This window comes from Carcharodon carcharias, chromosome 11 (assembly GCF_017639515.1).
Source record: "Carcharodon carcharias isolate sCarCar2 chromosome 11, sCarCar2.pri, whole genome shotgun sequence".
NCBI classification, from domain to species: domain Eukaryota; kingdom Metazoa; phylum Chordata; class Chondrichthyes; order Lamniformes; family Lamnidae; genus Carcharodon; species Carcharodon carcharias.
The window spans coordinates 76917942-76943190 of NC_054477.1; the positions used below are offsets into that span (position 1 = coordinate 76917942).

General features: G+C 40.8%; 1 protein-coding gene across 3 annotated transcripts in view; it reads left to right on the forward strand.

Annotated features, from left to right (window-relative positions):
- Positions 1–25249, forward strand: part of rev1 (REV1 DNA directed polymerase) — a 136274-nt gene that overhangs the window by 13910 nt on the left and 97115 nt on the right. For 2 of the 3 annotated variants that reach the window (XM_041199005.1, XM_041199006.1), the window contains 9 exons: positions 785–851; positions 1463–1595; positions 1838–2006; positions 3143–3289; positions 7303–8009; positions 15070–15177; positions 18362–18478; positions 19716–19848; positions 20953–21081. In XM_041199005.1, coding sequence (XP_041054939.1) covers positions 785–851; positions 1463–1595; positions 1838–2006; positions 3143–3289; positions 7303–8009; positions 15070–15177; positions 18362–18478; positions 19716–19848; positions 20953–21081 — 1710 coding nt within the window. Of the gene's footprint in view, positions 1–784; positions 852–1041; positions 1170–1462; positions 1596–1837; positions 2007–3142; positions 3290–7302; positions 8010–15069; positions 15178–18361; positions 18479–19715; positions 19849–20952; positions 21082–25249 lie in introns of those variants that run through there. The other variant, XM_041199007.1, reaches the window with a different exon arrangement.

The following is a 25249-nucleotide window of genomic DNA, read 5'->3' on the forward strand; positions in this document are numbered from 1 at the left end:
ATCGTTTGCATTACTGTAAGGCAGTGGTTTTAAAATTTGAGCACCTAAATATACAAACAGAGCAGCAGTAGGCCATTCAGCCCCTCGAGCCTGCTCCACCATTTAATAAGATCATGGCTGATCTGATAGTAACCTGAAATCTGCACCCCACCTACCCCCGATAACCTGTCACCCCCTTGCTTAGCAAGATTTTATTCACCTCTGCCTTAAAAAATATTCAAAAACTGCTTCCACCATGAATAAAAAAGATTCACTTCATCTCTGTTTTAAATGAGCAACCCCTTATTTTTAACAGTGACCCCCCTCTAGTTCTATATATTTATTAAACTAATAACACTTTGAGGCATTTTAGGCTATGAGAAGGTGTTCAAGGAAATATGTTCTTTGGATATGTTGCGCCTTCTGAAACCCTATTTATTTTTTATTTGCTGATCAGTTTGTTGTGAATTTTGAACATTTTCTGTTTTCATTAGAAAGATATACTTATTTTTAAGTAATGGATTCTTAGATTTACAGAATGTTGTGTCACTTTGAAGCTTCCTAAGATGCCTGTGCTATGAATGATGGACTTACTAAGTTTAGGTAACGTAATTGTTCATTCCCGTGAAGTGTCCAAAAGTCATACTTGACTTCATGCTCTACTAAGGTGAAGTGCCAATTTTGGCAATTTGATTTTCTTGCTGATTTTAATTGTGAGTAATTGTGCTTTGTTTTATGTCCATGTCCATATTTGTAAAGTTGAACAGTAATGTTTTAACACCAACAATTTGCAATTAAATCTCAGAGGACCTACTATGAGCCGTGGAGGATGGAGGAAACGTGCCAGCGAAGGGGATGGCTGGAGAGAATGGGTATGTTCAGCTCAAATTTACCTTAATAATTCTGATTTTTATTTGTAAATATTTAATTTTGTCCACCAGACAATAGCAATTAAATCAAGCTTTAGTCAAATGAATTGCAGTTTTACTTTTTTGTGTCAGCCTGGCTCAATTGATAATATTCTTGCCTTTGAGTCAGAAGGCTGTGAACACGCAAGTCCCACTCTAGGCCTCTGAACACAAAAGGCTAACACCCAAGATCAATACTGAGGGACTGAGGCATTGTCAGAGATACCATCCGCTGGATGAGATGTTAAACCAGTTATCCACCTGCATGCTCCAATCATTTGGGTAGATATTTAAAATACCATATTCTGAAACGAGCATTAAAATCTCCTGGTGTCATAGTGTACATGTCCCCCTCAGTAAAAGCAGAATGTTTTTTCATCGCCAATTGACAGGATCGTGCTGTGTGTACCTTTACCTACATATTGTGAAGTGCCTTGAGACATTTCTGAGAATTGTGATAAGGATTATGTAAATTAAAATATTTTCTTTACATTCAAGGAGACCTTTGCTAGTAGTATAGTATCAAAATAAATCAATGAAGCTGAAAGTTCATAAAATCTATTGAATTATCCTAGGGTGGCTATATGGCAGCAAAGATGGACAAACTGGAAAGACAGTTCAAATCAGAGACTCCTCTTCAACAAGAAAATGAAGGGACAGCATCTTGTATTTTCAGAGGTGTTGCAATTTATGTCAATGGTTACACAGGTACGCAGTGATTTAAAAATTTGATTCAGAATAGCTGTAATCTTTCAGAAATCAATGTCAGTAGGTTGAAGGTCAAGTAGTAATTCATTTAAATAGAATGAGTCTCAATACATTTCAATGATCATTTGCCAGAAATAATGTTGGCAGGATAAATAAAACTTTATGCTCGCATAGTTGCCAGGTCCTGAAATACTAAGTCAGTCCTGATTTTCTCTACCTGTCAATGACGTGTTGTGTTTCAGAGCCAACAGCTGATGAGTTGCGAAGGCTTATGATGCTGCATGGAGGCCAGTATCATATGTACTATTCGAGATCCAAAACCACTCACATTATTGCCACTAACCTTCCAAATTCAAAAATAAAAGAACTGAAGGAAGAAAAGGTGGTTCAGCCCAATTGGATTACAGACAGGTTAGTAAAAATATGATAATTCTTGTAATTCCCATTATTTTTTGGTGCAGGGAAACAGTGCTAAGTGCAGTAAACCACTGATCCCCCTCCAGGAGATTGACTCACAGCAGATTTATATTTTGGTGCAGGGAAACTCCCACCTAAGTTTATGTGAGCTGCCAGCTGGGTAATAGTATTGATTTATACTAAATGTTAAGATTTGATGTATAGCCTTTTTGTAACGGTAGAGAAATAGAAGTGCAGCAAGTATTTATTACTGTTTTTTTCAAAAAATACTTTATTCATAAAATTTGTAAAAGTCCATAACAAAACATTTTGACTTGAAAATTACAGAAAGTGCAATAATATTCAGCTTGTCTCCATACACAACATGTTCCACTCTTAAGTCCCTCAATCCAATTGGTAATACTCTTGATATTTACATTCCATGTCAGGCATCCAGCCTGATGACAAAACATCTGTAAATTGTAGCATTTACAACTGCTTATGCTTTACAGAAAAAAAATCATGTTGAATATTGAGATGAGGAGAAACTTCACTCCAAGGGATGTGAATGTTTGGAATGCTCTAGCCCTGGATCCTCAATCATATATTCAAAGCTGAGATTGATAGATCGTTGGACTCAAGGGGATTGGGTGGGGACGTGAAGTTGAGGATCAGCAATAATCTTATTAAATGATGGAGCAGGCACAAGGGCTATTGCTCCTATCTCATATGTTATATCTCATGACTGCAGGAGTAATTTTTAATTGGTTAGTTGAGGTCCCTTGTATTTAATGTGTTCATTGTTGCTGAGAGCATATTTTGGTGTGTTAATAAAACACTAGCTACTTATACTTTCAAACTTCCATTTCACTCTAGTTTTATTTTTGTCTAACTGAGGAATATCAGTGCTGGGGAATGGAAACTTTTTCCTGTTTTGACGTATAGTTTCTCAACCTTGTACTGTTTTTAACCAGACCAATTTTATTTAGGTAAATATTCTTCTTCAAGAACTTTTCATTCGTCTGTGTAATAGTTTGCCAATGAGAGAATATATGCATTTGAAGTTTATCAATGTTTGCTGTTCTTTTCAGAGCTGTTTTGTTGGAGATAATATGTTAACACACATTTTGATTCTTCTGTTTGCTTTGCAGTATAAAAGCTGGATATCTCCTCTCTTACATTCCCTATCAGCTCTATACCAAGCAGTCAAGTGTCCAAAAAGGATTGAACTTCACTGTGAGCAAACCTGAAGAACCTACACCAGGCCCGAGCAATATTTATAAACTTAGTAGAAACGTGTAAGTTCAGTGACACTAATATTTTAAATAATGATTTAATGTTTTCTTCTTTACCCTGGAATTTTCATTTTGTTGCCTCAAACATTAAGACTGAAGATATATTGGCGGGGGTTATATTAGCTCAGAGTTGAAGACAAGCTGAAAGTTAATGTTGATCGTTTTTCAGAAGGATGTCAGGTGATTCTAGGATGGGGTTCTGGTTGATTCAGCACGTCTGCTAAATGCAAAACCAGTTGCAGTTTGCTGTACTAAATCAGTTGTTTCATGCTCTTTATATCCAGTTTTAAGTTAAGTTTAATCCACTTAATCTATTGAAATGGTTGGCTCAGTTATATCAAATTGAGTCTCAATATGTAACCTACAAGTTTTTTTTTGTATTGCAACAAGCAATAGAAACAGAAGTAATTAAAGATTGTTCTTACTCCCACCATCCCCAAGGCTGCTGTGTGATCCAAATATAATTTAACCTGACACTTGTTTTGTGTATGTCTTATATTTATTCTCAGGAGGTGGGAGATGTTGGCAAGACCACAATTATTTCACAACCCTAGTAACCTTGAGAGAGTGGTGGTCCTTCTTGCACCACTAAAACTGATCTAGTGATAGTGCTGCCAAAGTGGTATTAGACAGGGTATTTAAGGGTATTGGAGGAATGGTAATTTATGCCTTAGCCAAGAAGGCAGGAGAGCTTGGAGCTGACATGATATTTCTGTTCTTGTCTGTCTGTAGCAGTCATATGGGAGAGAAGTGCTATTAAACTAACTTGGTGAGTTGTACATGCTGCAGGTATTGTGCACCAGCGATAGATATTGAGTCCAGTGGCAGAGGCACTGATCATGCAAGCTGCCCTGTCCTAGATGGTGTCAAGGCCTGATGAGTTCAGTTGTTTTTGCACTGTTCCAAGTGCAGATATTTCATCATACTGTTGATGAGCCTTTTAAATGTTGGGTGGACTTTGAACGGGTCATGAGATGAACGACTCACTGCAAAGTACCCAGCTTCTGTCCTATTCTTGTATCCATGATGTTGACATGACTGGCCTAGTAGTTGGTCTAGATGTGATTTCAGGATGAGGGCAAGGAAGAGCCTTGCAGGAAGCCCAGGTGGGCTACTGGAAGGAAAAGACAGCTGATTGGATGGTCCCGACCTTGGTGGCAAAGAATTCCGTGAGCTCCTTACGCTTAATGTTGGAGGTGAGGGTGGAGGGAACAAGGGAAAGGGGTTTGAGAATACAGTTTGCAGTAGAGAAAATAAGCGGTGGGCTACCTTTGCATTACAGGATAATTCTGGAATTGTGAGCATTTTTAGCAGATGAGAGCAGTGCCTAATAGAGTTTTAAGCGGTCCAACAGCCAGATCTGGATGAAATTAAATCTGATTTGAAAATGAAGTAGAAATAAAGTTTTCAGCTGGAGCTCAATTAGTAGCACTCTCACCTCTGTATCAGAAGATGTGGGTTCAAACCCCTTCCTAACTGTTGATCAGTAAGGGGTGTGCGAGGAGACTATGCCTGAGTGAAATGGAAACCAAGTGAGTAGCAAATTAGGTTCACGTGGTAAGTTCTGGTATGTCTTTTTCAGGTTTAAATATAGGGCCGGAACCTCTGAGCTCCTCAGCATTGGATGGGGGGTACCCCAAAGATACGCTGGGTAATCCCTCCCAGAGGTTCCCAGCTAAGGGTTTACACGGCAATTGCCCAGCAGTGCGCACTTCCTCTGACATTTGGCCTGCTCTGGAAACCATCTGAAAATGCAGTTTAAATCACAAACTTTGGATGGTTTCACCAGGGTTACACCAATAGTTACTCAGAACAAGTTAAAAGAATTAAAACCTCTTCTAACTTCTGGGTAACTATCGCAAACATCCAGACGGACCCCCGCTGCCACACACACACACGCACACACACACACACACACACACACCCCCCCCGCCCCGCCATACCCCCAACCATCCCTACAGGACTCCGGCCCCTCCCCCCTCCTTAAATGGAGAATGACTGTAGAATTCAGAGGTGCAGGGGGACCTAGGTGTTCTAGTGCATGAGCCACAAAAAGTTAGTACGCAGGTTACAGCAAGTAATTAAGGTTAATGGAATGCTATCCTTTATTATGAGAGGAATTAAACATAAAAGTTACAGATGTTATGCTTCAGTTACACAGGGCGCTGATGAGATCACATCTTGAACACTGTGCAGCTTTGGTCTCCTTAGTTAAAGAAGGGCGTAAATGCATTGGAGGCGGTTGAGAGGAGGATTTATTTGATAGCTGAAATGAGCAGGTTGTCTTATGAGGAAAAGTTGAACAGACTGGGCTTGTTTCCATTGGAGATTAGAAGAGTGAGGGGTGACTTGATTGAAATATATAAGATCCTGAATGGTATTGATAAGGTGGACATGGAAAGGATGTTTCCTCTTGTGGGTGAATCCAGAACTAGGAGGTACTGTTTTATAATTAGGACAGAGGTAAGAAATTGTTTTCTGGGGTTCATGTGACTTTGGAACTCTGCCTCTGGAGGCGGGGTCACTGAATATTTTAAGGCGGAGTTAGATAAATTCTGTTAGGCAAGGGAATCAAAGATTATTGGGGAGGGGGTAGGTGGGAATGTGGGGTTCAAAACACAAATAGTTCAGCCATGATCTTATTGAAAGGTGGAGCAGGCTTGAGGGACCGAATGGCCAACTTCTACTCCTATTTCAAATGTTCATAAAAATCGGGGCTGGCACTCCAGCCCTGAAGGAATGCTGCAGTGTCAGAAGTGTCATCTTTCGAAAGATACATTAAGCCAAGGCGTCTCAGGTGGATCTTGCCGTTCCCATGGCACTATTTTGAAGAGGAACAGTGGAGTTAACCCCCAATGTCCTGGCCAATTTTTATTTCTCAATCAACGTCAGAAAAATGGATTATCTGGTCATTATCACATTACTGTCTTTGGGAGCTTGTTGTGCAGAAATTGACTGTCCCACACTTCAACAGTAACTGCATTTCAAAATTACTTAATTGGCTGTAAACTACTTTGGAACATCTCATAGTCATGCAAGGTGCTGTGTAAATGCAAGTCTTTTTAGAAGTAGCTGTTAAAGTACAATGAGCCAAGCAGCTATAAAAAAAAAAACCTGTCAATGGAAAATATAAAGGGCAAAAGAGAGTTTCTTTCAAGCTTTCGCTGTACAAAGATGTTGGCCTCATTAGCATTATCACAGTTTGTTAAGTAACTCAATTTATTTCTTCCCAAATTAATTTTGTTTTTCCTTTCATATGCAGATATCTAATTTTTTCTATTTATCTAATAATTGTCAGCTTTCTAATGAATATCAAATATGACTGACAAATGTGTTACTTCGGTATTTATTTGCACCTGTGAAATACCTTAGCAATAAGGAGTTGCAGGTGTTGTATTTCTTAAGGATGGTTATGAACAAGAGCTGTGGTATCCATGATTTTGTGGCCATGGGAACCACTGCAGGACTTATCTGCAACAGTGGAATTTTTTGTCCTTTTTTTGGTGTTCTAAAAAGTGGAGGGAACAACTGATAGGATGAAAAGTACTTTTCCTTTGGTCAGTAAATTTTGAACTTGCCAGTGGAATCTGAAGTAAAGGTCTTTTACAGCTTAATGATTGGTGCAGAAGCCAAAGCAAAAATGCAGATTTTATGTATCAGTTAAGCTGCAGTCTATCTGCTACCACTTTTCTACCCCTGATCCCATTGCTGCTGCTCCTGTAACTTGGAAAACTTGTTAGCCGTCTCTGCTGCTCACTATTCTCAGTGTTTACTTCTGTTTCTGCTATGCTGCTCTCCTCATGCGATACAATGAATTTATAGTTCAAGTGCCACTCTCTAAACTTATGTTCTTAACCTTAGAAGAAACTGTTGTATATTTCCAGAATTTTCTGTTGTTGCTCTTTATGTAGCCTTGGTCTATCCCATGCACCCAATATGTGACGTTCATTTTGCAGAGAGTGCATTGTTCTGTGTAATGAAAGGTAAAAGTTATGATTTCTGGTGCTTTCTTCTAGAAAGAGCATCACCAACAACCATGACAATGCCAAATACAAGGAGAAAGCAAACCAGACTAACAATGGAATGAATGGATGGGACAAAAACAACGAAGGTTTTGAGCTTATGGAATTGGAGCATGCTTTTCCGAATATAAATCATAATGGAGTTCATAGTTGTAGAGACCACTTTTCTCTTTATAAAAGGAATGAGCCCAATTCTTATAGTGCCTTAAAAACACAGGATTATTTAAAACATTGTAGTGAAACTTTGTGGGAAAAGGAATTTGGAACTCCTGAAGTTCTGGAAGAAGAAAATGATGACTGTGAAATGCATTTCAGAAACTGTGAGAAGCAGTTGGCAGAAGGCGGTACTTTGCTGCCTGATTGCGCTAGGACTGCTACAGCATCTTCATTAAATGAGTGCTTTAAAATAAATGGGGCTAACCACCCTACAGTTCAAGGGATTCCAAAAATGAAAAGTAGTTCAGAGCCTTCACCCAACAAGGCATCTTCCCACTGGTCTTCAAAGCCTGCTGACCCAAGTTTTATATCTGAATTTTATGCCCATTCAAGACTGCATCACATTGCAACGTGGAAGTGTGAATTTACAGAATATGTGAACAGACTTCAAAGACAAAGTAATGGTGTTTATCCAGGCAGAGAGAAACTGAAAAGGATTAAAATGAGCAAGTTTCAAAGAAATCCTGTTGATACCAGCCATTCCGGTAAGATTCTACCAACTTGTTTCAAAAGCATGCTCCTCTTTATCTAACTATGCAGCCACCTTAGAAAATGCATACATTTTAAACAATATTGAACAGATAATAAGCTAACTTCGATGATTCTATCCTCAAAAACAGAGTATATCAGTGATTCATCTGTATCCCTGACTTGTATTACGTTCAAGTAATGCTCCTCATTGGAACACGAACCACTGAAGTTGCCACTTTGTGCTTACAAACATCATTCTTTATATCATTGAATTTCACTTTTTAATAAATGTGGTGGTTGGAAGATTTACAAAGTCATCATCTAGTTCACACATTTAAAGTAAAAGTTCACTTGAATGAAAGATGAGTTTTTAATAATGCACTTGTTCATAGTAGTTTGGAACTTACCCACGCTCCATTGCTGGCAGGTCCTACTTAAAGTCTTAGGCATAGAAATTCAGGCAAGCTCATTTTTGGGCATACCCGGGGTACAGAGTGTGATCCCTGCACCTGAATGGCACTCTAAATATTGGACATCATTTCCATGAAGCAGACACACTGTAAGGCATCGCTAAAGATTGAGGTGGTGCAATGCTAACAGCGACCCTCAGGTAGGTGAGGAAGGAGGGGGTGTGGGGGTGATCATTAGTTAGATTAGGAGATGGGGAGAGGTGCTGATCAGTAGCCAGGTACGGGTGTGATTTGTTAACAGAGGGGAAGAGATTGGTTGACTGGAGCAGCAGTAGCTGGCATTTATTTAATGTGAGGTCGGAAGGAGCGCTGGCTCCAAGTTCAAGTAAGTAAACTTGTAACTCTTACCTTGTTGGTTGCAACTTTACAGCCACTCTTTTTAAGGGACCCTCCCCCAACCCCGATAACAACAACTTAAATCACACCTTTGATGTAATGAAGCACCCCAAGGTACTTAACAGAAGTATTATAAAACAAAATATGACTCCAAGCCACATAAGGAGATATTAGATCAGATCACCAAAAGTTTGATCAATGAGGTAGATTTAAAGGAACGCCTTAGAAAAGGATGACAACTTAAAGAGACGGAGAGGTATAGGGAGAGTATTCCAAAGCTTTGGGGCCTAGGCAACTAAAGGCATAGCCATCAATGGTGGAGCAGTTAAAATTGAAGATGGACAAGTGGCCAGAATTTGATGACCCTGGGTTTCTTGGAGGGTTATGGGGCTGGAGAAGGCTACAGAGGTAGGAAGGGACAAGATCATGGAGGGATTTGAAAGCAATGACAAGAATTTTAAAACCAAAATATTGCTTGATCAGAAGCCATTGTAGGTCAGAGAGCAGAGGGGAAGAGGGGAATGGCCGAGTTAAGAACAGGCAGTAGAGGTTTGGATGACCTCAAGTTTGCAGATGGCAGGATTAGGGAGACCAGCCAGGAGTGCGTTGGAATAGACAAGCCTAGAGGTAACAAAGCATGACTGAGATCAAGCAGCAGATGATCTGAGACATTGGTGAAGTCGGGCCATGTTATAGAGGTGGAAATAGGTGCTCTTAGTGATGGCATGATTATGAGGTTGGAAGCTCGTGTCAAGATCGTTAGAGACAAGAAGGTTGCGAACAGAGTGGCTTAATCTCAGGCTGTAACCGGGAAGAGGGATGAAGTTGATAGCTGGGGAATGATGTTTGAAACGGGGCCTGAAAACATTGACTTCAGCCTTCCCAATATTTAATTGAAGGAAATTTCTGCTACTGGATGTTGGATAAGCAGTCTGATCATTTAGCAGCAATGGAGGAGTCGAGAGAGGTGGTCGTGAAGTAAAGCTGGGTGTCAGTGTGCATGTCAAAACTTGTGCCTACGAATGATGAATCAGAGGGGTAGCATATAGATGAGAAATAGTAAGGAGCCAAGGATCAATCCATGGGGGGCACCAGGAGAAATATGTGGGAGGAAGGAAGAGAATCCATTGCAAGTGATCCTCTGGGTACATTTAGATAGGTAAAAATGGAAGCAATTGAGAGCAGACCACGTACCTGGAAGACAATGAAAAAAAATTGGAGGAGGATGGTGTAGTCAACCGTGTCAAAGGCTGCAGAAAGGTCAAAAGGGATGAGGAAAGAAAGTGTCACAGTCACATGGGTTATTATTTCTGACCTTGAAAAGAGTTTTTTCAGTACTGTGGCAGGGGCAGAAACCTGTTTGGAGGGATTCAGAAATGGAGTTCTGGGGAAAATAGGTGTGGATTTTTTAAAAATTTATTCACTCATGGGATGTGGGCTTCGCTGGCTGGCCCAGCATTTATTGCCCTTCCCTAGTTGCCCATGAGAAGGTAGTGGTGAGCTGCCTTCTTGAACAGCTGCAGTCTATGTGGTGTAGATACACCCACAGTACTTTTGGGAAGGGAGTTCCAGGATTTTGACCTAGTGACAGTGAAAGAACCGCGATATATTTCCAAGTCAAGATGGCAAGTGACTTGGAGGGGAACTTCCAGGTGGTGGTATTCCCATCTATCTGTGCCCTTGTCCTTCTAGATGGTAGTGGTCGTGGGTTTGCAAGGTGCTGTCTAAGCAGCCTTGGTGAATTCCTGCAGTGCATCTTGTAGATGGAACACACTGCTGCTACTGTGCGTTGGTGGTGCAGAGAGTGATGGTAATGCCACTGAACATCAGGGGGTGATGATTGGGTTCTCTCTCTTTGGAGATGGCCATTGTCTGGCACAAATGTTACTTGCCACTTGTCAGCCCAAGCCTGGATATTGTCCAGGTCTTGCTGCATTTGGATATGGACTGCTTCAGTATCTGAGTCACCGTGAATGGTGCTGAACATTGTGTAATCGTCAGCGAACACCCCCACTTCTGACCTTATGTTAGAAGGAAGGTCATTGATAAAGCAGCTAAAGATGGTTGGGCCTAGGACACTACTCTGAGGAACTCCTGCAGTGATGTCCTGGAGCTGAGATTACTGACCTCCAACAACCACGACCATCTTCCTTTGTGCTAGGTATAACTCCAACCAGCAGAGAGTTTTCCCCCTGATCCCCATTGACTTGGGTTTTGCTCAGGCTCCTTGATGCCACACTCATTCAAATGCAGCCTTGATGTCAAGGGCAGTCACTCTCACCTCACCACGAAAGTTCAATTCTTTTGTCCATGTTTGAACCAAGGCTGTAATGAGGTCAGGAACTGAGTGGCCCTGGTGGTACCCAAACTGATCGTCAGTGAACAGGCTATTGATAAGCAAGTGCCACTTGATAGCACTGTTGATGACCCCTTCCATTACTTTACTGATGATGGAGAGTAGACTGATGGGACTGTAATTGGCTGGGTTGGATTTGTCCTGTTTTTTGTGTACAGGACATTCCTGAGCAATTTTCTACATTGCTGGATAGATGCCAGTGCTGTAGATGAAACAGCTTGGCCAGGGGCGCGGCAATATCTGGAGCACAAGTCTTCAGTACTATTGCTGGAATATTGTCAGGGCCCATAGCCTTTGCAGTATCCAGTGCCTTCGGCCGTTTCTTCATATCACATGGAGTGAATCGAATTGGCTGAAGACTGGCATCTGAGTTGCTGGGGACCTCCAGAGGAGGCTGGGATGGATCATTAGCTTGGCACTTCTGGCTGAAGATTGTAGCAAATGCTTCAGCCTTATCTTTTGCACTGTAGTGCTGAGTTCCGCCATCATTGAGGATGGAGATATTTGTGGAGCCGCCTCGTCCAGCACATTGTTTAATTGTCCACCACCACTCACAACTGGATGTGGGAGGACTGCGGAGCTTAGGTCTGATCTGTTGGCTGTGGGATCGCTTAGTTCTGTCTATCACTTGCTGCTTATGCTGTTCTGCATGCAAGTTGTCCTGTGTTGTAGCTTCACCAGGTTGACATCTGATTTTTAGATATGCCTGGTGCTGCTCCTGGCATGCCCTCCTGCACCCTTCATTGAGCCAGGGTTGATCCCCTGGCTTGGTGGTAATAGTAGTTTGGGGGGGTATGCCGGCCCATGAGGTTACAGATTGTGTTTGTGTACAATTCTGCTGCTGCTGATAGCCCACAGTGCCTCGGGTGCCCAGCCTTGAGTTGCTAGATGTATTCGAAATCTATCCCATTTAGCATGGTCGTAGTGCCGCAAAACACGATGGAGGGTATCCTCAATGAGAAGGTGGGACTTAGTCTCCACAACGACTGCGCGGCGGTCACTCTTGCCAATACTGTCATAGACAGGTGCATCTGTGGCATGCAGGTTAGTGCAGATGAGGCCAAGCGTGTTTCTCCCTCTTGTTGGTTCCTTCACCACCTGCCCCAGACCCAGTCTAGCAGCTAGTCATTTAGGTTGTAGGATCACTTAGCTCAGTCTATTACTTGCTGCTTATGCTGTTTAGCATGCAAGTAGTCCTGTGTTTAACTTAATCAGGTGGACACCTAATTTTTAGATGTGCCTGGTGCTGCACCTGGCATGTCCTCCTGCCGTCTTCATTGAAGTGGGTCAAGTCCCTAGATTGATGATATTGGTAGAGTGGGGGATATGCTAGGCCTTAACATTGTGTTAAGAGCACAATCCTGCTGCTGCTGATGGCCCACAGCACCTCATGAATGCATCTGTTCGAAATCTATCCCAGATTAGGATATTCATCACATATTGTGATGGTCAAGTATCTTTTTCCCTCTTGTTGGTCTAGCAGCTATGTCCTTTAGGACTCAACGAGCTTGGTCAGTAGTGGTGCTACCAATCCACTCTTGGTGATGGACGTTGAAGTCCCCCACCCGGAGTACGTTCTGCACCCTTGCCACCCGCAGTGCTTCCTCCAAGTGATGCTCAATATAAAGGAGCACTGATTCATCAGCTGAGGGAGAGCGGTACGTGGCAGTCAACAGGAGATTTCCTTGGCCGTGTTTGACCTAAATCCATGAACCTTCATGGGGTCCGGAGTCGATGTTGAGGACTTTGCAGGTTCGACAGGACTGAGATTGCCATTGTCGTTTCTGGTACCTAGGTCAATGCCAGTGGTCTGTCGGGTTTCATTCCTTTTGTGTGATCTTGTCGCGGTTTGATAGGGCATTTAAGAGTCAACCACATTGTGGGTCTGGAGTCACATGTAGACCAGGTAAGAATGGCAGATTTCCTTCCCTAAAGGACATTAGTGAACCAGATGGGTTTTTACAACAATTGACATTGGTTTCATGGTCAACATTAGACCTTTAATTCTAGATTTTTTTTTTATTGAATTCAAATTCTACCATCTGCCATGGCAGGATGCGAACCCCAGAACCCAGAGCATTACCCTGGGTCTCTGGATTACTAGTCTAGCAACAATACCACTACACCACGGGAGGTATTCAAGGACTTTGGAGAGGGAACAGCAGGTTGGATAGGATGGTAGTTTGCAAGGGAGGTGAGATCACGGTTTTTTTGAGGAGAGGGGTGATAATGGCTGTTTTAAAGGAGAGAGGGGACCACCTGTAGAGAGAAAACTTTACAATATTGGCTAACATGAGGCTAGGAGGGGAAGCTGGGTGAACAGCAATTTAGTGGGAATAAGATCAAGGGAACAAGAGGTGGGATTCATCGACAAAATGAGCTTAGAGAGGACATGAGGGAAGATGGGAGAGAAATGAGTGAAAGAGGTGAGTTCACTTATAGGCAGGGGTAGCATAAAAGAAAGTTTGGCCAGATGGGCTAGTGTAAGGGAAAGACGTGGCAGAGGCAGCTGATCTTGGTGACAAAGAAGTCCATGAGCTCCTTGCACTTGTTGGAGCTTATAGTAGAGGGTACAGGGGTTTAAGAAGACAATTTGTATTAGAGAAAAGAAGCTCAGGATTAGCATTGCTTTCCAGGATGATGCTGGAATACTGAGCAAATTTAGCAGATGAGACCAGAATCCAAAACTGTTTTAAGTGGTCTTGCCAGATCTGTTGATGGCGGACTAAACCAGTTGTCTGCCATATCCTTCCATGCTGCCCTTGGACTTAAGAGATTGGAGATGAGGCTTGTATCGGGGTGGAGGGGTGTTGGCAGCTAAGGTGAGATAGTGTAATGGTTTTACTGGAGCCTCGGACATCATAGGTGGAGGTGAGGGTGCAGTTGAGTAAATTAGTAGCAACAGAAATATTGTGGTGCACGGAGAGCCAAAGGCTATAGACAGTTGAGATTTGGAAATTTTAATAGCCCACATATAGACCTGGTTTTCCCGAGTGCAGCTGATGCTTTTGCTAGCTTTCTTAGGGCAAACCAATCTTGTAGTGCTGGTGCCATATCCCCTTATTTGCATCTACAAAGGGACTAATGGAATTCCCTTTGACCAAAAACTTAACTGGACCAGTCATATGAATACTGTGACTACAAGAGCAGGTCAAAGACTGGGAACTCTGTGGCAAGTAACTCACCTCCTGACTCCACAAAGCCTGTCCACCATCAACAAGGCACAAATCAGGAATGTGACGGAATACTCCCCATTTCCCTGGGTGAGAGCAGCTCCAACATGACTCAAGTAACTCAGCACCATCCAGGGCAAAGCAGCCCACTTGATTGGCACCCATTGACCAATTTAAACATTCACCCCCTCCATCACCATTGCACAGTAGCAGCAGCATGTACAATCTACAAGATGCACTACATCAACTCACCAAGTTCCTTCAAAAGCGCCTTCCAAATCCATGACCTCTACTGTCTAGAAGGCCAAGCAAGGGCAGCAGAAGCATGGGAAGACTACCACCTGCAGGCTACCCACCACTCTGACTTGGGAATGCATCACCTTTCCTTCACTGATGCTGAGTCAGAAACCTGGAACTCCATTCCTAGCCACTGTGGATGTACCTACAGCACAGGAACTGAAGCAACTTGAGAATGAGGCTCAATACCACCACCTCAAGGTGTTATGGATGGGCAATAAATCCTGGCCTTGTCAGCAACGCTCACATCCCATGAACAAATTTTTAAAATGCCTGTTTCAGGCATGGACGCTGGAGGCAAATATTTGGCCTTTACCAATATGACAGGTGGACATACCCTGCTCACAATGACCATGCAATTGCTGTCTGCCCTACTGAAGGACTAGGAAGTCATTTAGTGTGTGAATGCTTACTCTATCTTCACAGTTTTTTTCTCTTGCAGGCACTGCAAGTGCTGTAGATCCACCAAAACAACAGAACTGTATAATGCACGTTGATATGGACTGCTTCTTTGTATCAGTGGGCATTCGTGATCATCCAGAACTAAAAGGTTTGTAAGCATCAAACTATTGTTATCAGTGGTTCAACTGACAAGTTACCATGTAGATTGTGTTGTATAAACTGAGCATGGGAGAGTAATCTCACTGGGGTTTGTGTGGAGTTTCATGAGCACATTATTTGTCGGCTTGAGAAAATAAACTTTGCAAAATGCTGTCTAGATTCATTGTCCTATTCACTGCTCTTGACCTGTGGTAGCCATTGGTTTCAAGTTGTAACACCTTAATGGTTCAATCTTAGTTGAAATACTTCTGCCTGTGATAAGTGTTTCTAAATTTACCTAAAAAAAACAAATCAACCCATACCATCTATGCTGCAGAGAATCTTTCAACCGTTTCCCTTGCGGTCCAACAAGATGGGCTGTGTCTACACTGACACTTTCATAGTGATAAAGAGCACCAGATTTGAAGATTTCAACATGTACTCATTAATATCTCAGCTATATTTCTACAATAGGAATGGGATGAGATGTTTGGGCAGTGATTTTCTCAGAAGTGATTGTGGCAAGAGGGAATGGTGCAAGCTGAAATTAAGATGTAAGCAGAGCCAGTTCTAGGATGGAGTGGGCACAGCATTTTTCTTCAGGAATGTTCAGGATAAGGCTGAGATGTGGTTGAGTCTGGACCCTAGATCAATATTGGGCTGTTTGTAACGGTGTTTATTCGGTCTGGGATCCAGCACTAAGTGTAGGGTCAAATACAGTCCTTGAGTGACAATAATAGCGTTACCAGTGTTACTGGAATGGGAAAGGTTAGTTAAACAACTGTTCGTAAGAATAATAGGTATATGCTTGCCAGAGATTAAGCAATTCGTAAAAAAGTAATAATTTGTTGTGTCTTGAGAGGGCTTTTAAAGGAAGGCAGGGAAATTAGAGATTGGAGATTTAGGAATATGGAGGGATTTGCAAATAAGGAGGTAATTCTATCTGCTGGAATAAGTGTAGATTGGTGAGGAAAGAGTGATGGGTGAGTCAAGCTCTTTGGGGTTAGTATGGAAGAGAGATGATGACAAAGTGTTCAATGGTTTACAGTTCATAGAAGCTAGGGGGTAACAAGGGCAATGCCAGGAAAATAGAGTTTATTAGTGACAAAATTGTTTTGCCAGCAGTGGATATGGGATGGGAGTTAGAAACTTGTTGTGAAGATGAAAAGTAAGCAATGGATAGGCTGTGGGTTTTGATAATTTCAGCAGCAGACGGTCATGACTCACTTAGATGATACTCAGACCTAGGACAGTGACAGATGAGGTTTCCTGGAGAAACAAATTGAGTAGGCCAGCAGTCAGGGAAGGGTACTCCCTGAAAGAAAAAGCAAACTTAGGTAATAAAAGACAGAGATGAGTGGGAGAGAGAGAGAGAGAGAGAGAATGGAGTAGGACCAGGAGATGACTGAAAAAAGCTAGAGGTAGTAGCTCATAAATAGACAAGAAAAATCTTAAATTATGTAGACATATTGATTTAAGACCAAGATAGATAGGTTCTTGATTGATAAGGGGATCAAAGGTTATGGGGAGAAGGTGGGAGAATGGGGTTGAGAAACTTATCAGGCATGATTGAATGGTGGAGCAGACTTGATGGGCTGAATGGCCTAATTTCTTCTCCTAGGTCTTATGATCTTATGTTAGACATAGCAAGGAAGTCTCTGGAGCAAGGGATCGATGAGCACAGGTAACCAGCCCAAGTAGTTAATATAAAATCAGTGATAAGTGTTGGAGAAATCAAAATTCTGCAAGAGAGTTCAAAAGAGAATAGGGTTAGCTAAGAGGATAAACAGGACCATAATTTGAGATCCCAGAAGTTCCTTGTTTGTGTGGAAGTTTGCAGAAGTCTTGAATCTGAGAGAAAGATCAGCAGCAAGGTGGTTAGGAAGCATAAATTGTATATCAATTGTGAGTAGCTATAAGAAGGTGTAGCCATTAATTGGGGTGTTACTTGAACACATATAAAGAGATGCCTGCTGATGTTGGGGTGAGGGTTGCATTAAGAAATATACACTCGTAATGTTTCACTCTGAATAAATCTGAACTGAATAAAGATTGGCTCTGGTTTTACCCTTCACCATCTGGCTATCAGAAGTTTAACAGAGAGGACTGTGAGGAGTGAAAAGAAAGACTTGCATTTATATAGTGTCCTTCGACTTCATAATGTTCCATACTGCTTTACACCCAGTGAAACAAATATAAAGGGTAATCACTGTTTTAATGTAGAAAATGGAATGGAGAATCTGTAACAGTTGAGCAAGCAAGTGTAACAGTTTCAGTAGAACCTGAGTAAGCAGCTGCCAAGTGAAGATTGAACAGTAGTGGGTCACTAACCAATTTAATACCACACAATGGATATGAAGAAAATTTGGCAGCAGAAATAACCTGGTTAGCTGCCTTCAGGTCTTAACGTTGATGAATTACAGGAGTACTTGGAGGAGGGTTGCTGGATCAAGTTGCTGGTCCAACTTGTAACGCTGATCCAAACTGTAAATTTTGTTGACAGGCCAGATTTTCACACAAAACTCATGGTGCAGTATTGTAATGGGTCTTAGTTACTGGATAACTTGTTTGTTTCAAACCTGAGGATGTTGGATTGAAGCATTGGATCATGAAGAAAAGGAGACCCAAAGAAGATGTAGAGTGCTGACCTTTTTCAGAGCTAGATGCTGTTTTCAATGGCTATAAGCCCTCAATGTGCAATGCAAGTTGGACCAATAAGTAGAATTATACAAAATTACTTGTGGCAATAACAATGTGATTCAAAAGGAAGCATACAAAAATGTTGAATTTACTTATCATAATTCAATCCCATTGTTCAGGACAGATGTCAGTGATTTCTACTTTGGTTTGCGCTGTTAAGAGCCATTTGACTGAATTTTTATTTGAAAAGTACTATAATACACTTTAGAGCTAGTTAGAATTTTTTATTTGAAAGTACCTAAAGTTGTGGGTGATAATGTTCATAGTTTATTACAAACAGTTGCAGTTTGGCAAAAACCACTGTTCAAGCAGACGTTTTGGGGACTGGAGGTTCTATGTGTACCCATTTTATATTCTAAGTTAATTCCAATAATTGACCTTGCTTGTGTACTTTGCCTTTCTCTCATCCCCACCCAAGATAAAAAAAGATGAATTTAGCTTTATGTGAAGCACAGAAAAATGTGAAATCAAAGTTTTCATTTTCTGCTTTGTAGGAAAACCTGTAGCCGTTACTCATAACAGAGGTCATGGTCGCATGCCAGTTCGACCAAGCACTAACCCACAGTTTGAAATGCAGTATTACCAAAAGAAGTTGAAGAAAGGCAAGACAGGTAAGAATTTATCATTGTCGTAATTTGTATTCATCTTCAGTTAGTGCAAAAGTACATAGTTTTCTGTTGGTGTACATATCAGATTTTGGGATTTTTGATTGTGTTTTTTGTGGAATGAACTTTGGGATTTAGTTATGTTTTAAGGGTTAATTTCTAAAGCAAAGTGTGTTTGCAAGTTTCTTTTTAAAGTGCTGGATTTTTTGACTGAAGTACAACTGAGTTTTTAACGCCATATTAACTTCATAGATATTGCTACACTCTTGTGGCCCTGAAAAGCTAATAATTGTAGAATGACAAATTTCTCCATTATTTAAAAATGCATTTTTTAAAAGTTTATATTGATATTTTAGTTTCTTTCTAAATCCCATCATAATCATCTAGAGCTGGACATTAAAGTTGTTCCCTCAAAGACCCAAAGAAAATAAACCATTCACTAGCGCTTCTCTTTAATCGATGAACAGCTCTCACCCATTTGGAGAAATGTTTACATATACCCACTGGACACTAAATAGACAGTAGGAAATCTACTGCCGGTCTTACAACACGCTTGTCTTTTTTATCAATGAAAATAAGGCTCAGTCTGGTTGGATAATGGATGTAAGATCCACTCACCTGTTGCTTACCTGCCGGTGAAAGTTAAGTACCATCCTGTTGTGCTGTGAATATCCTGGTGCTTGGCACTCAAAAGGGATTGTTTTGCATGGACATTCCTTCCCAGTTGTGAACATGGAGATTAAAAATAGAACCACTGACAAGTTTTTAAACAGAAGTGTTAAGTTTGCAAGTGCATATAATGATTCATCCACCGAATACCTAATTAATGCTTTGTCATTATCGTCTAGACTGATTTCAAGCTGCTATCTTATTGTAGAGAAAACTGAAGCATGATGCCTTGAGAATTATGAGCTTAATCAAAATGTACAGGAATATAAATTACTAGAATCAACTCAGCTAGCCCAGACTAAATATACTTTATCAATGGATGGTTTTACTGATTTTTGAACAGAACAAAGAAATTATTCGATTAATGAGAAAGGTGCTTACCATGATCTTGTTCAATAACATTAATGGGGTGGGTGGAGGGAGCCCAAATGCCAGTGTGGCACTTATTTATTTGCATAACTTCTTTGAATCCTATATTACTTATCTTGGATTTCAATTTTAATATGGGAGAGAGAAATGGATTTAACTAAAATCAGCTGCAAAGTGCTAATTTTGCATTTCATTATTTTCATAGAAGAAAAAAAAGTGCCTGATAAATTGGATGACAGTACCTGGGAGAATCCAAATCCTTCCTGTGTGAATGGTACTAGCGCGGATGTGGTCACCATGTCAATGGCAGAAATTGCATCCTGTAGCTATGAAGCTAGGTAACTAAAAGCTGTTTGATTTTCAGGATAATTCTAAAAAGTATAGAATAATAGATTTCTGCATTTCACTTCATATATGGCCTGGATTTTGAGGTGGTAACAATGAAACTGGGAATGTGTGCTGTCTTTACTCCACTGAAACTGCCACCTTCAGGAGCCTGCACATGTGCAGAATGACACAGAAATCCAGATGTTGCTGTCAGTGATTCTGCACTCTTCCATATGATGCACTGTGAAGGTCCCTACAGACTGCAATCTCCATTGCAATCATGATCAGATGAAAATCCCCATTTCTGTGGTTGCTGTAAAAACTCTTGAAATTGTTACACTTTTTAACCAAGGTGTAACGAATTTTTAACGGCATATTAACTTCATAGTTAGCGCTACACTCCTGTAGCCCTGAAAAGCTAATATTCATAGAATGAAAATTTCTCCATTATTTAAAAAATATATTTTTAAAAGTTTATATTGATATTTTAGTTTCTGTCTGAATCCCATCATTATTTTGCTGTCTGAAAATTTAAATTAAAAATAAGGGGGCTCAGTGGTTTTAATATCTTGGATTGCTGTACGTGAATACTTCAATGTGATGAGCTCCCTACCTGTTTGTTGACATCACTGGTGCTGCACTCAAAAAGATGTGCCCTTAACTTGGCGGCAGAGTTTAACTACCATTGGGAAAGGGGAAAACCTGCCTCAGAGATTGTTAGTTCTTTGTGGACGACATTCTTCGAGGTTAGTGGCGAGTGCTGTTGCTTCATTGCTGACGACAAAATCCAGCCCAATATGTTACCCTGACTTATTTAAGTCCTGTTTGTTCTTAGAATAGTTACTCTATAAAAGTCCATACTGCTTCAGTAACTATTCAGAGGAATGCCATCTGGTAATGTTAAATCTGGACCTATATAAGTGGAACCTTGGTATTCCACTGGGATATCATAAAGATCAAAAACGCCCAGTTAGATAGACTATCAATTGAACTTGGAAAATTGGATATGGTAGCCTGAATATATTCATCCTTTCAGAATCTTGCATTTAATTTTACCAGTTATTATTTTTATTACAAATATGTGTGTAATTGCTTTTATTGTAATTCTATGGCAGACGGACTGGTATTAAGAATGGCATGTTTTTTGGACAAGCAAAGCAACTATGCCCTGATCTTCAGGCTGTCAGCTATAACTTCAAAGCCTACAAAGAAGTAGCATCAATTTTATATGAAACTCTGACAAGGTATTATAGTTTATTCTTCCATATGAAATTAATGAAAATGTCCATTCTTTCAGTGAATTAAATTAGATTGAAGAAATCTAAATATAGTTAGAGCAAGAAAGAATACATTTGCTCATTTACTACATCTCTGTAAATAAATTATATTTAGCTACATTTCTATAAAAGTAGTTGTTTCTGTCCCAGAGAGCTCATTTTACAGTACTGCACGGATGCTTGCCAACATGTCTACTGTAGATAATTGATCATTTCTTTCAGTCGTCACATCTTCCTAGCTGCCCTTAACTAGAATTTCTAAATCTTAAAGCACAATAGCTATAAGACCAGCTAAACCTGGACTTACTTATACTATGCTCTTTGCAAACATTAAGAGACTAATTTGGAGGGGATAAGTACACGTAGATTTGCTAAGGCAGGTCATAGTTGGCAAATGTTTTTTGAAGAGGTGATTGGATAGATTGTGAATACAGTAAGTGTAGTGTGCATAGAATTTCAGAAACTGTTCCACGAGGACTAGAAAAGTTCAGGTATCTGATATGAGGAAATATAACAGAATGGATAGAAAGTGATTAATGAACACAATGAAGAGTAAATGAATTAAAACAAAAATAGTAGTAGGCCATTCAGCCCTGCAAGCCAGCTCTGCTATGGCTGACCTGTATCTCAACTCCATTTGCCCACCTTGATTCCCTATCCGTTGATACCTTCATGGTATAAAAATCAATCAGCCTCAGTTTAAAATTTTTCAGTTGACCTAGCCTCAACAGCTTTCTGAGAGTTAGAGCTCCAAATTTCCACTACAGTTTGTGTAAAGATGTGCATCGTAACATCACCCCTGAATGGCCAAATTCTAATTTTAAAGTGTGCTTCCTTGTTCGGATTCTCTCACTAGAGGACATGTTTTTTCTTTGTCTATCTTATCAAATCCTTTAATACTCATTCCACGTGAAGACACTGGATGCTGCAAAGGCTATGGGCGCTGACAGCATTTCAGCAATAGCACTGAAGACTTGTGCTCCAGAACTTGCCGCACCCCTGGCCAAGCTGTTTTATTACAGCTACAACACTGGCACCTACCCAGCTATGTGGATATTGCCCAAGTATGTCATGTACACAAAAAGCAGGACAATTCCAACCTAGCCAATTACTGCCCCATCAGCTTGCTCTCATCGATAAAGTGATGTAAGGGGTCATCAACAGTGCCATCAAGCAGCACTTGCTTAGCAATAATCTGCCACTCAGTTTGGGTTCCACCAAGGCCACTCAGCTCCTGATCTCATAATGGCCGTGGTTCAAGCATGGACAAAAGAGCTGAACTTCGAGGTGAGAGTGACTGTCCTTGACACCAAGGCAGCATTCGACTGAGTGTGGCATAAGGAGCCTGAGCAAAACTGGAGTCAATGGGAATCAGGGGGGTAACACTTCACTGGTTGGAGTCATTCATGGCACAAAAGAAGATGGTCGTGGCTGCCGGAGGTCAATCATCTCAGTTCCAGGACATCACTGCAAGAGTTCCTTAGGATAGTGTCCGAGGCCCAACTACAGTTGCTTCATCTATGACCTTCCTTCCACCATAAGGTCAGAAATGGGGATTTTCGCTAATGACTACCCAATATTCAGCACCATTTCCGACAACTCAAATACTGAAGCAGCCTGTCCAAATGCAGCAATAGCCAGGCTTGGGCTGACAAATGGCAAGTAACATTCGCACCACACAAGTGCCAGGCAATGACCATCTCCAACAAGGGAGGATCTAACCATTCCTTGACATTCAATGGCATTACCATCACTGAATCCCCCACTATCAACACCCTGGGGGTTACCATTGACCAGAAACTGAACTGGACTAGGATATAAATACTGTGGCAATAAGAGCAGGTCAGAGGCTAGGTATCCTGTGGCGAGTAACTCTCCTCCTGACTCCCCAAAACCTGTCCTCCATCTACAAGAACTTGCCTGAGCTGTACCAGCAACACTCAAAAAGCTCGACACCATCCAGGACAAAGCAACCTGCTTGATTGGCACCCCACCCACAAACATTCACTCCCTCCATCACTGGCACACAGGAGCAGCAGTGTGTACCATCTATAAGATGCACTGCAGAAATTCACCAAGGCTCCTTGGACAACAAGTTCCAAATCCACAACTTCTACAATCTAGAAGAACAAGACATGGGGACACCACCACCTGGAAGATCTCCTCCCAGCCACTCATCATCCTGACTTGGAACTGTATTGCCGGTCCTTCACTGTCACTGGGTCAAAATCATGAACTGCCTCCCTAAGAGCTCTGTGGGTGTACCTACACCACATGGACTTCCGCGGTTCAAGAAGTCAGCTCACCACCACCTTCTCAAGGGCAACTAGGGATGAGTAATAAATGCTGGCCTAGCAAGCGATGCCCACACCCCATGAATGAAAAAAACAAAAATAATTGTATTTAAAGTTTGATAATGGAGGGAATTTAATCCTGACAAAAGTAAATGTTGAGGCAATTTCTCCACATTAAAGCTTTAGTCAGTGGAATTGCAAGAATCTCATTCCTTGAACTGTGATGAAGGCTAGCTTTATATATCTCTTGTCCATAAGTTCCACCTGTATCTAGCTTGATTCTCTTATCCATGGTTGATCATGCTCCCCACTCTGTGAATTAACTGAAACTGTTGCACTGTCTTTACAGACAATCTCCTTCTTTGTTTGTATTTCCTCTGGAAGCATCCAAATTTGTCCAAGTATTACTCTAATGATGCATTTAAGTTTCTAGCTATTTCTGCCCTTTGGAATAAGGCACAACCAAAAATCAACTGCCTTACATTTTATAGTTTGGAAATTCTTAATCGCAAATGGCAGCGCATATAGATAGACAATCTCAACACAAGTAGATTTTTTTCTTTGCAAAAGACTTAACTAGAAAATCAGATTTCAAAACTCTGAAGAAAATCCAGAAGCAAATAAATTAGCAAAATATGCAGCAAGAAAGCATGGAGGAAATTGATGTCTTGTGTATGGTAAGAAGTTATTCTGTCATCTGTGTGATCGAGTTCTTAGTCATGGATTTTTTTTCTAGTATAAACTAACGTTATGTTACGTTATTGGTCTTTTTGTAAAGTCTTTTGGATTCGACTAATTGGATTTTTAAATGTGGATGGAATAGTTGTAAGGTACTACATGATTTTTAGAATATTATTTGTATAAGGTTTATTTCTAGATGGATAGAATTGATGAATCAAGAAGTTTATTGTAAAACTCATTGAACTTTGGCTAAGGCATCAAGAAATCAAGTAGGGAATTCAGAAGAAATTTGTTTATTCACACAGTGGTGAGAATGTGGAACTCTCTACCACAAGGATAAGTTGAGGTGAATAACATAGGTACATTTAAGGGGAGTAGATAAGCATATGAAGGAGAAGAGAATAGAGGCTCGTGTTGATGAGAGTTTGACAAGGAAGGAAGAGAGGAGGTATGAGTGGCGCATAAACCGCCATCATGAATTTGTCAAACCAAATGATTTTTTTCTGTGTAATTCTATGCAATAGCATCTAGGGAGCATATTAGCACAGTATCAATATGACATTTTTTTCAATCAATGTACAGTATCAATACCTTTAAAAACTATAGTTGTTATAAATCCAAATACATTTAAAATTTGACTAAAATCAAAGTAAATTTAATCAGCTCATTGTTTCTCACCACCTTCAAATGTAAGTATACAAAGCCTCTTATCCTTTACCTATTGATGACAAATGGAACATGGTTGTTTGCATTTTTACCATTTGGTGACATTGGGTAGTTATGTGAGGCGGTTGCAAGGGGTAAAAGAGTTGAACAGTACTTTGAATGTAACCTTTATAGAAGTGCCATTCAGTTCACTGCTTCTGTTCTTAAATCTGTATGTATTGACCACATTATGAGAAATCAGTGTAAGAGAATTAAGCGCGCACACACCTTTTATCACCAAATGCCAACATCAAAAACAGAGTAATTACAGCCTTGATACAGGTTTAAGTTCAGTCTGTTCTCCCTCAACAATGCTTTACCTCTTCCCTCAGAAGAAAATTCAACTTGCTCACATTTTGAATGGTCTTTCCAAGTGAAAACTGTCAGTTTGGTACGAAAGTATGGCCAATTTTGCACTGGGGGTCTTTGATTACAAAGAACCGAATGACTACCAC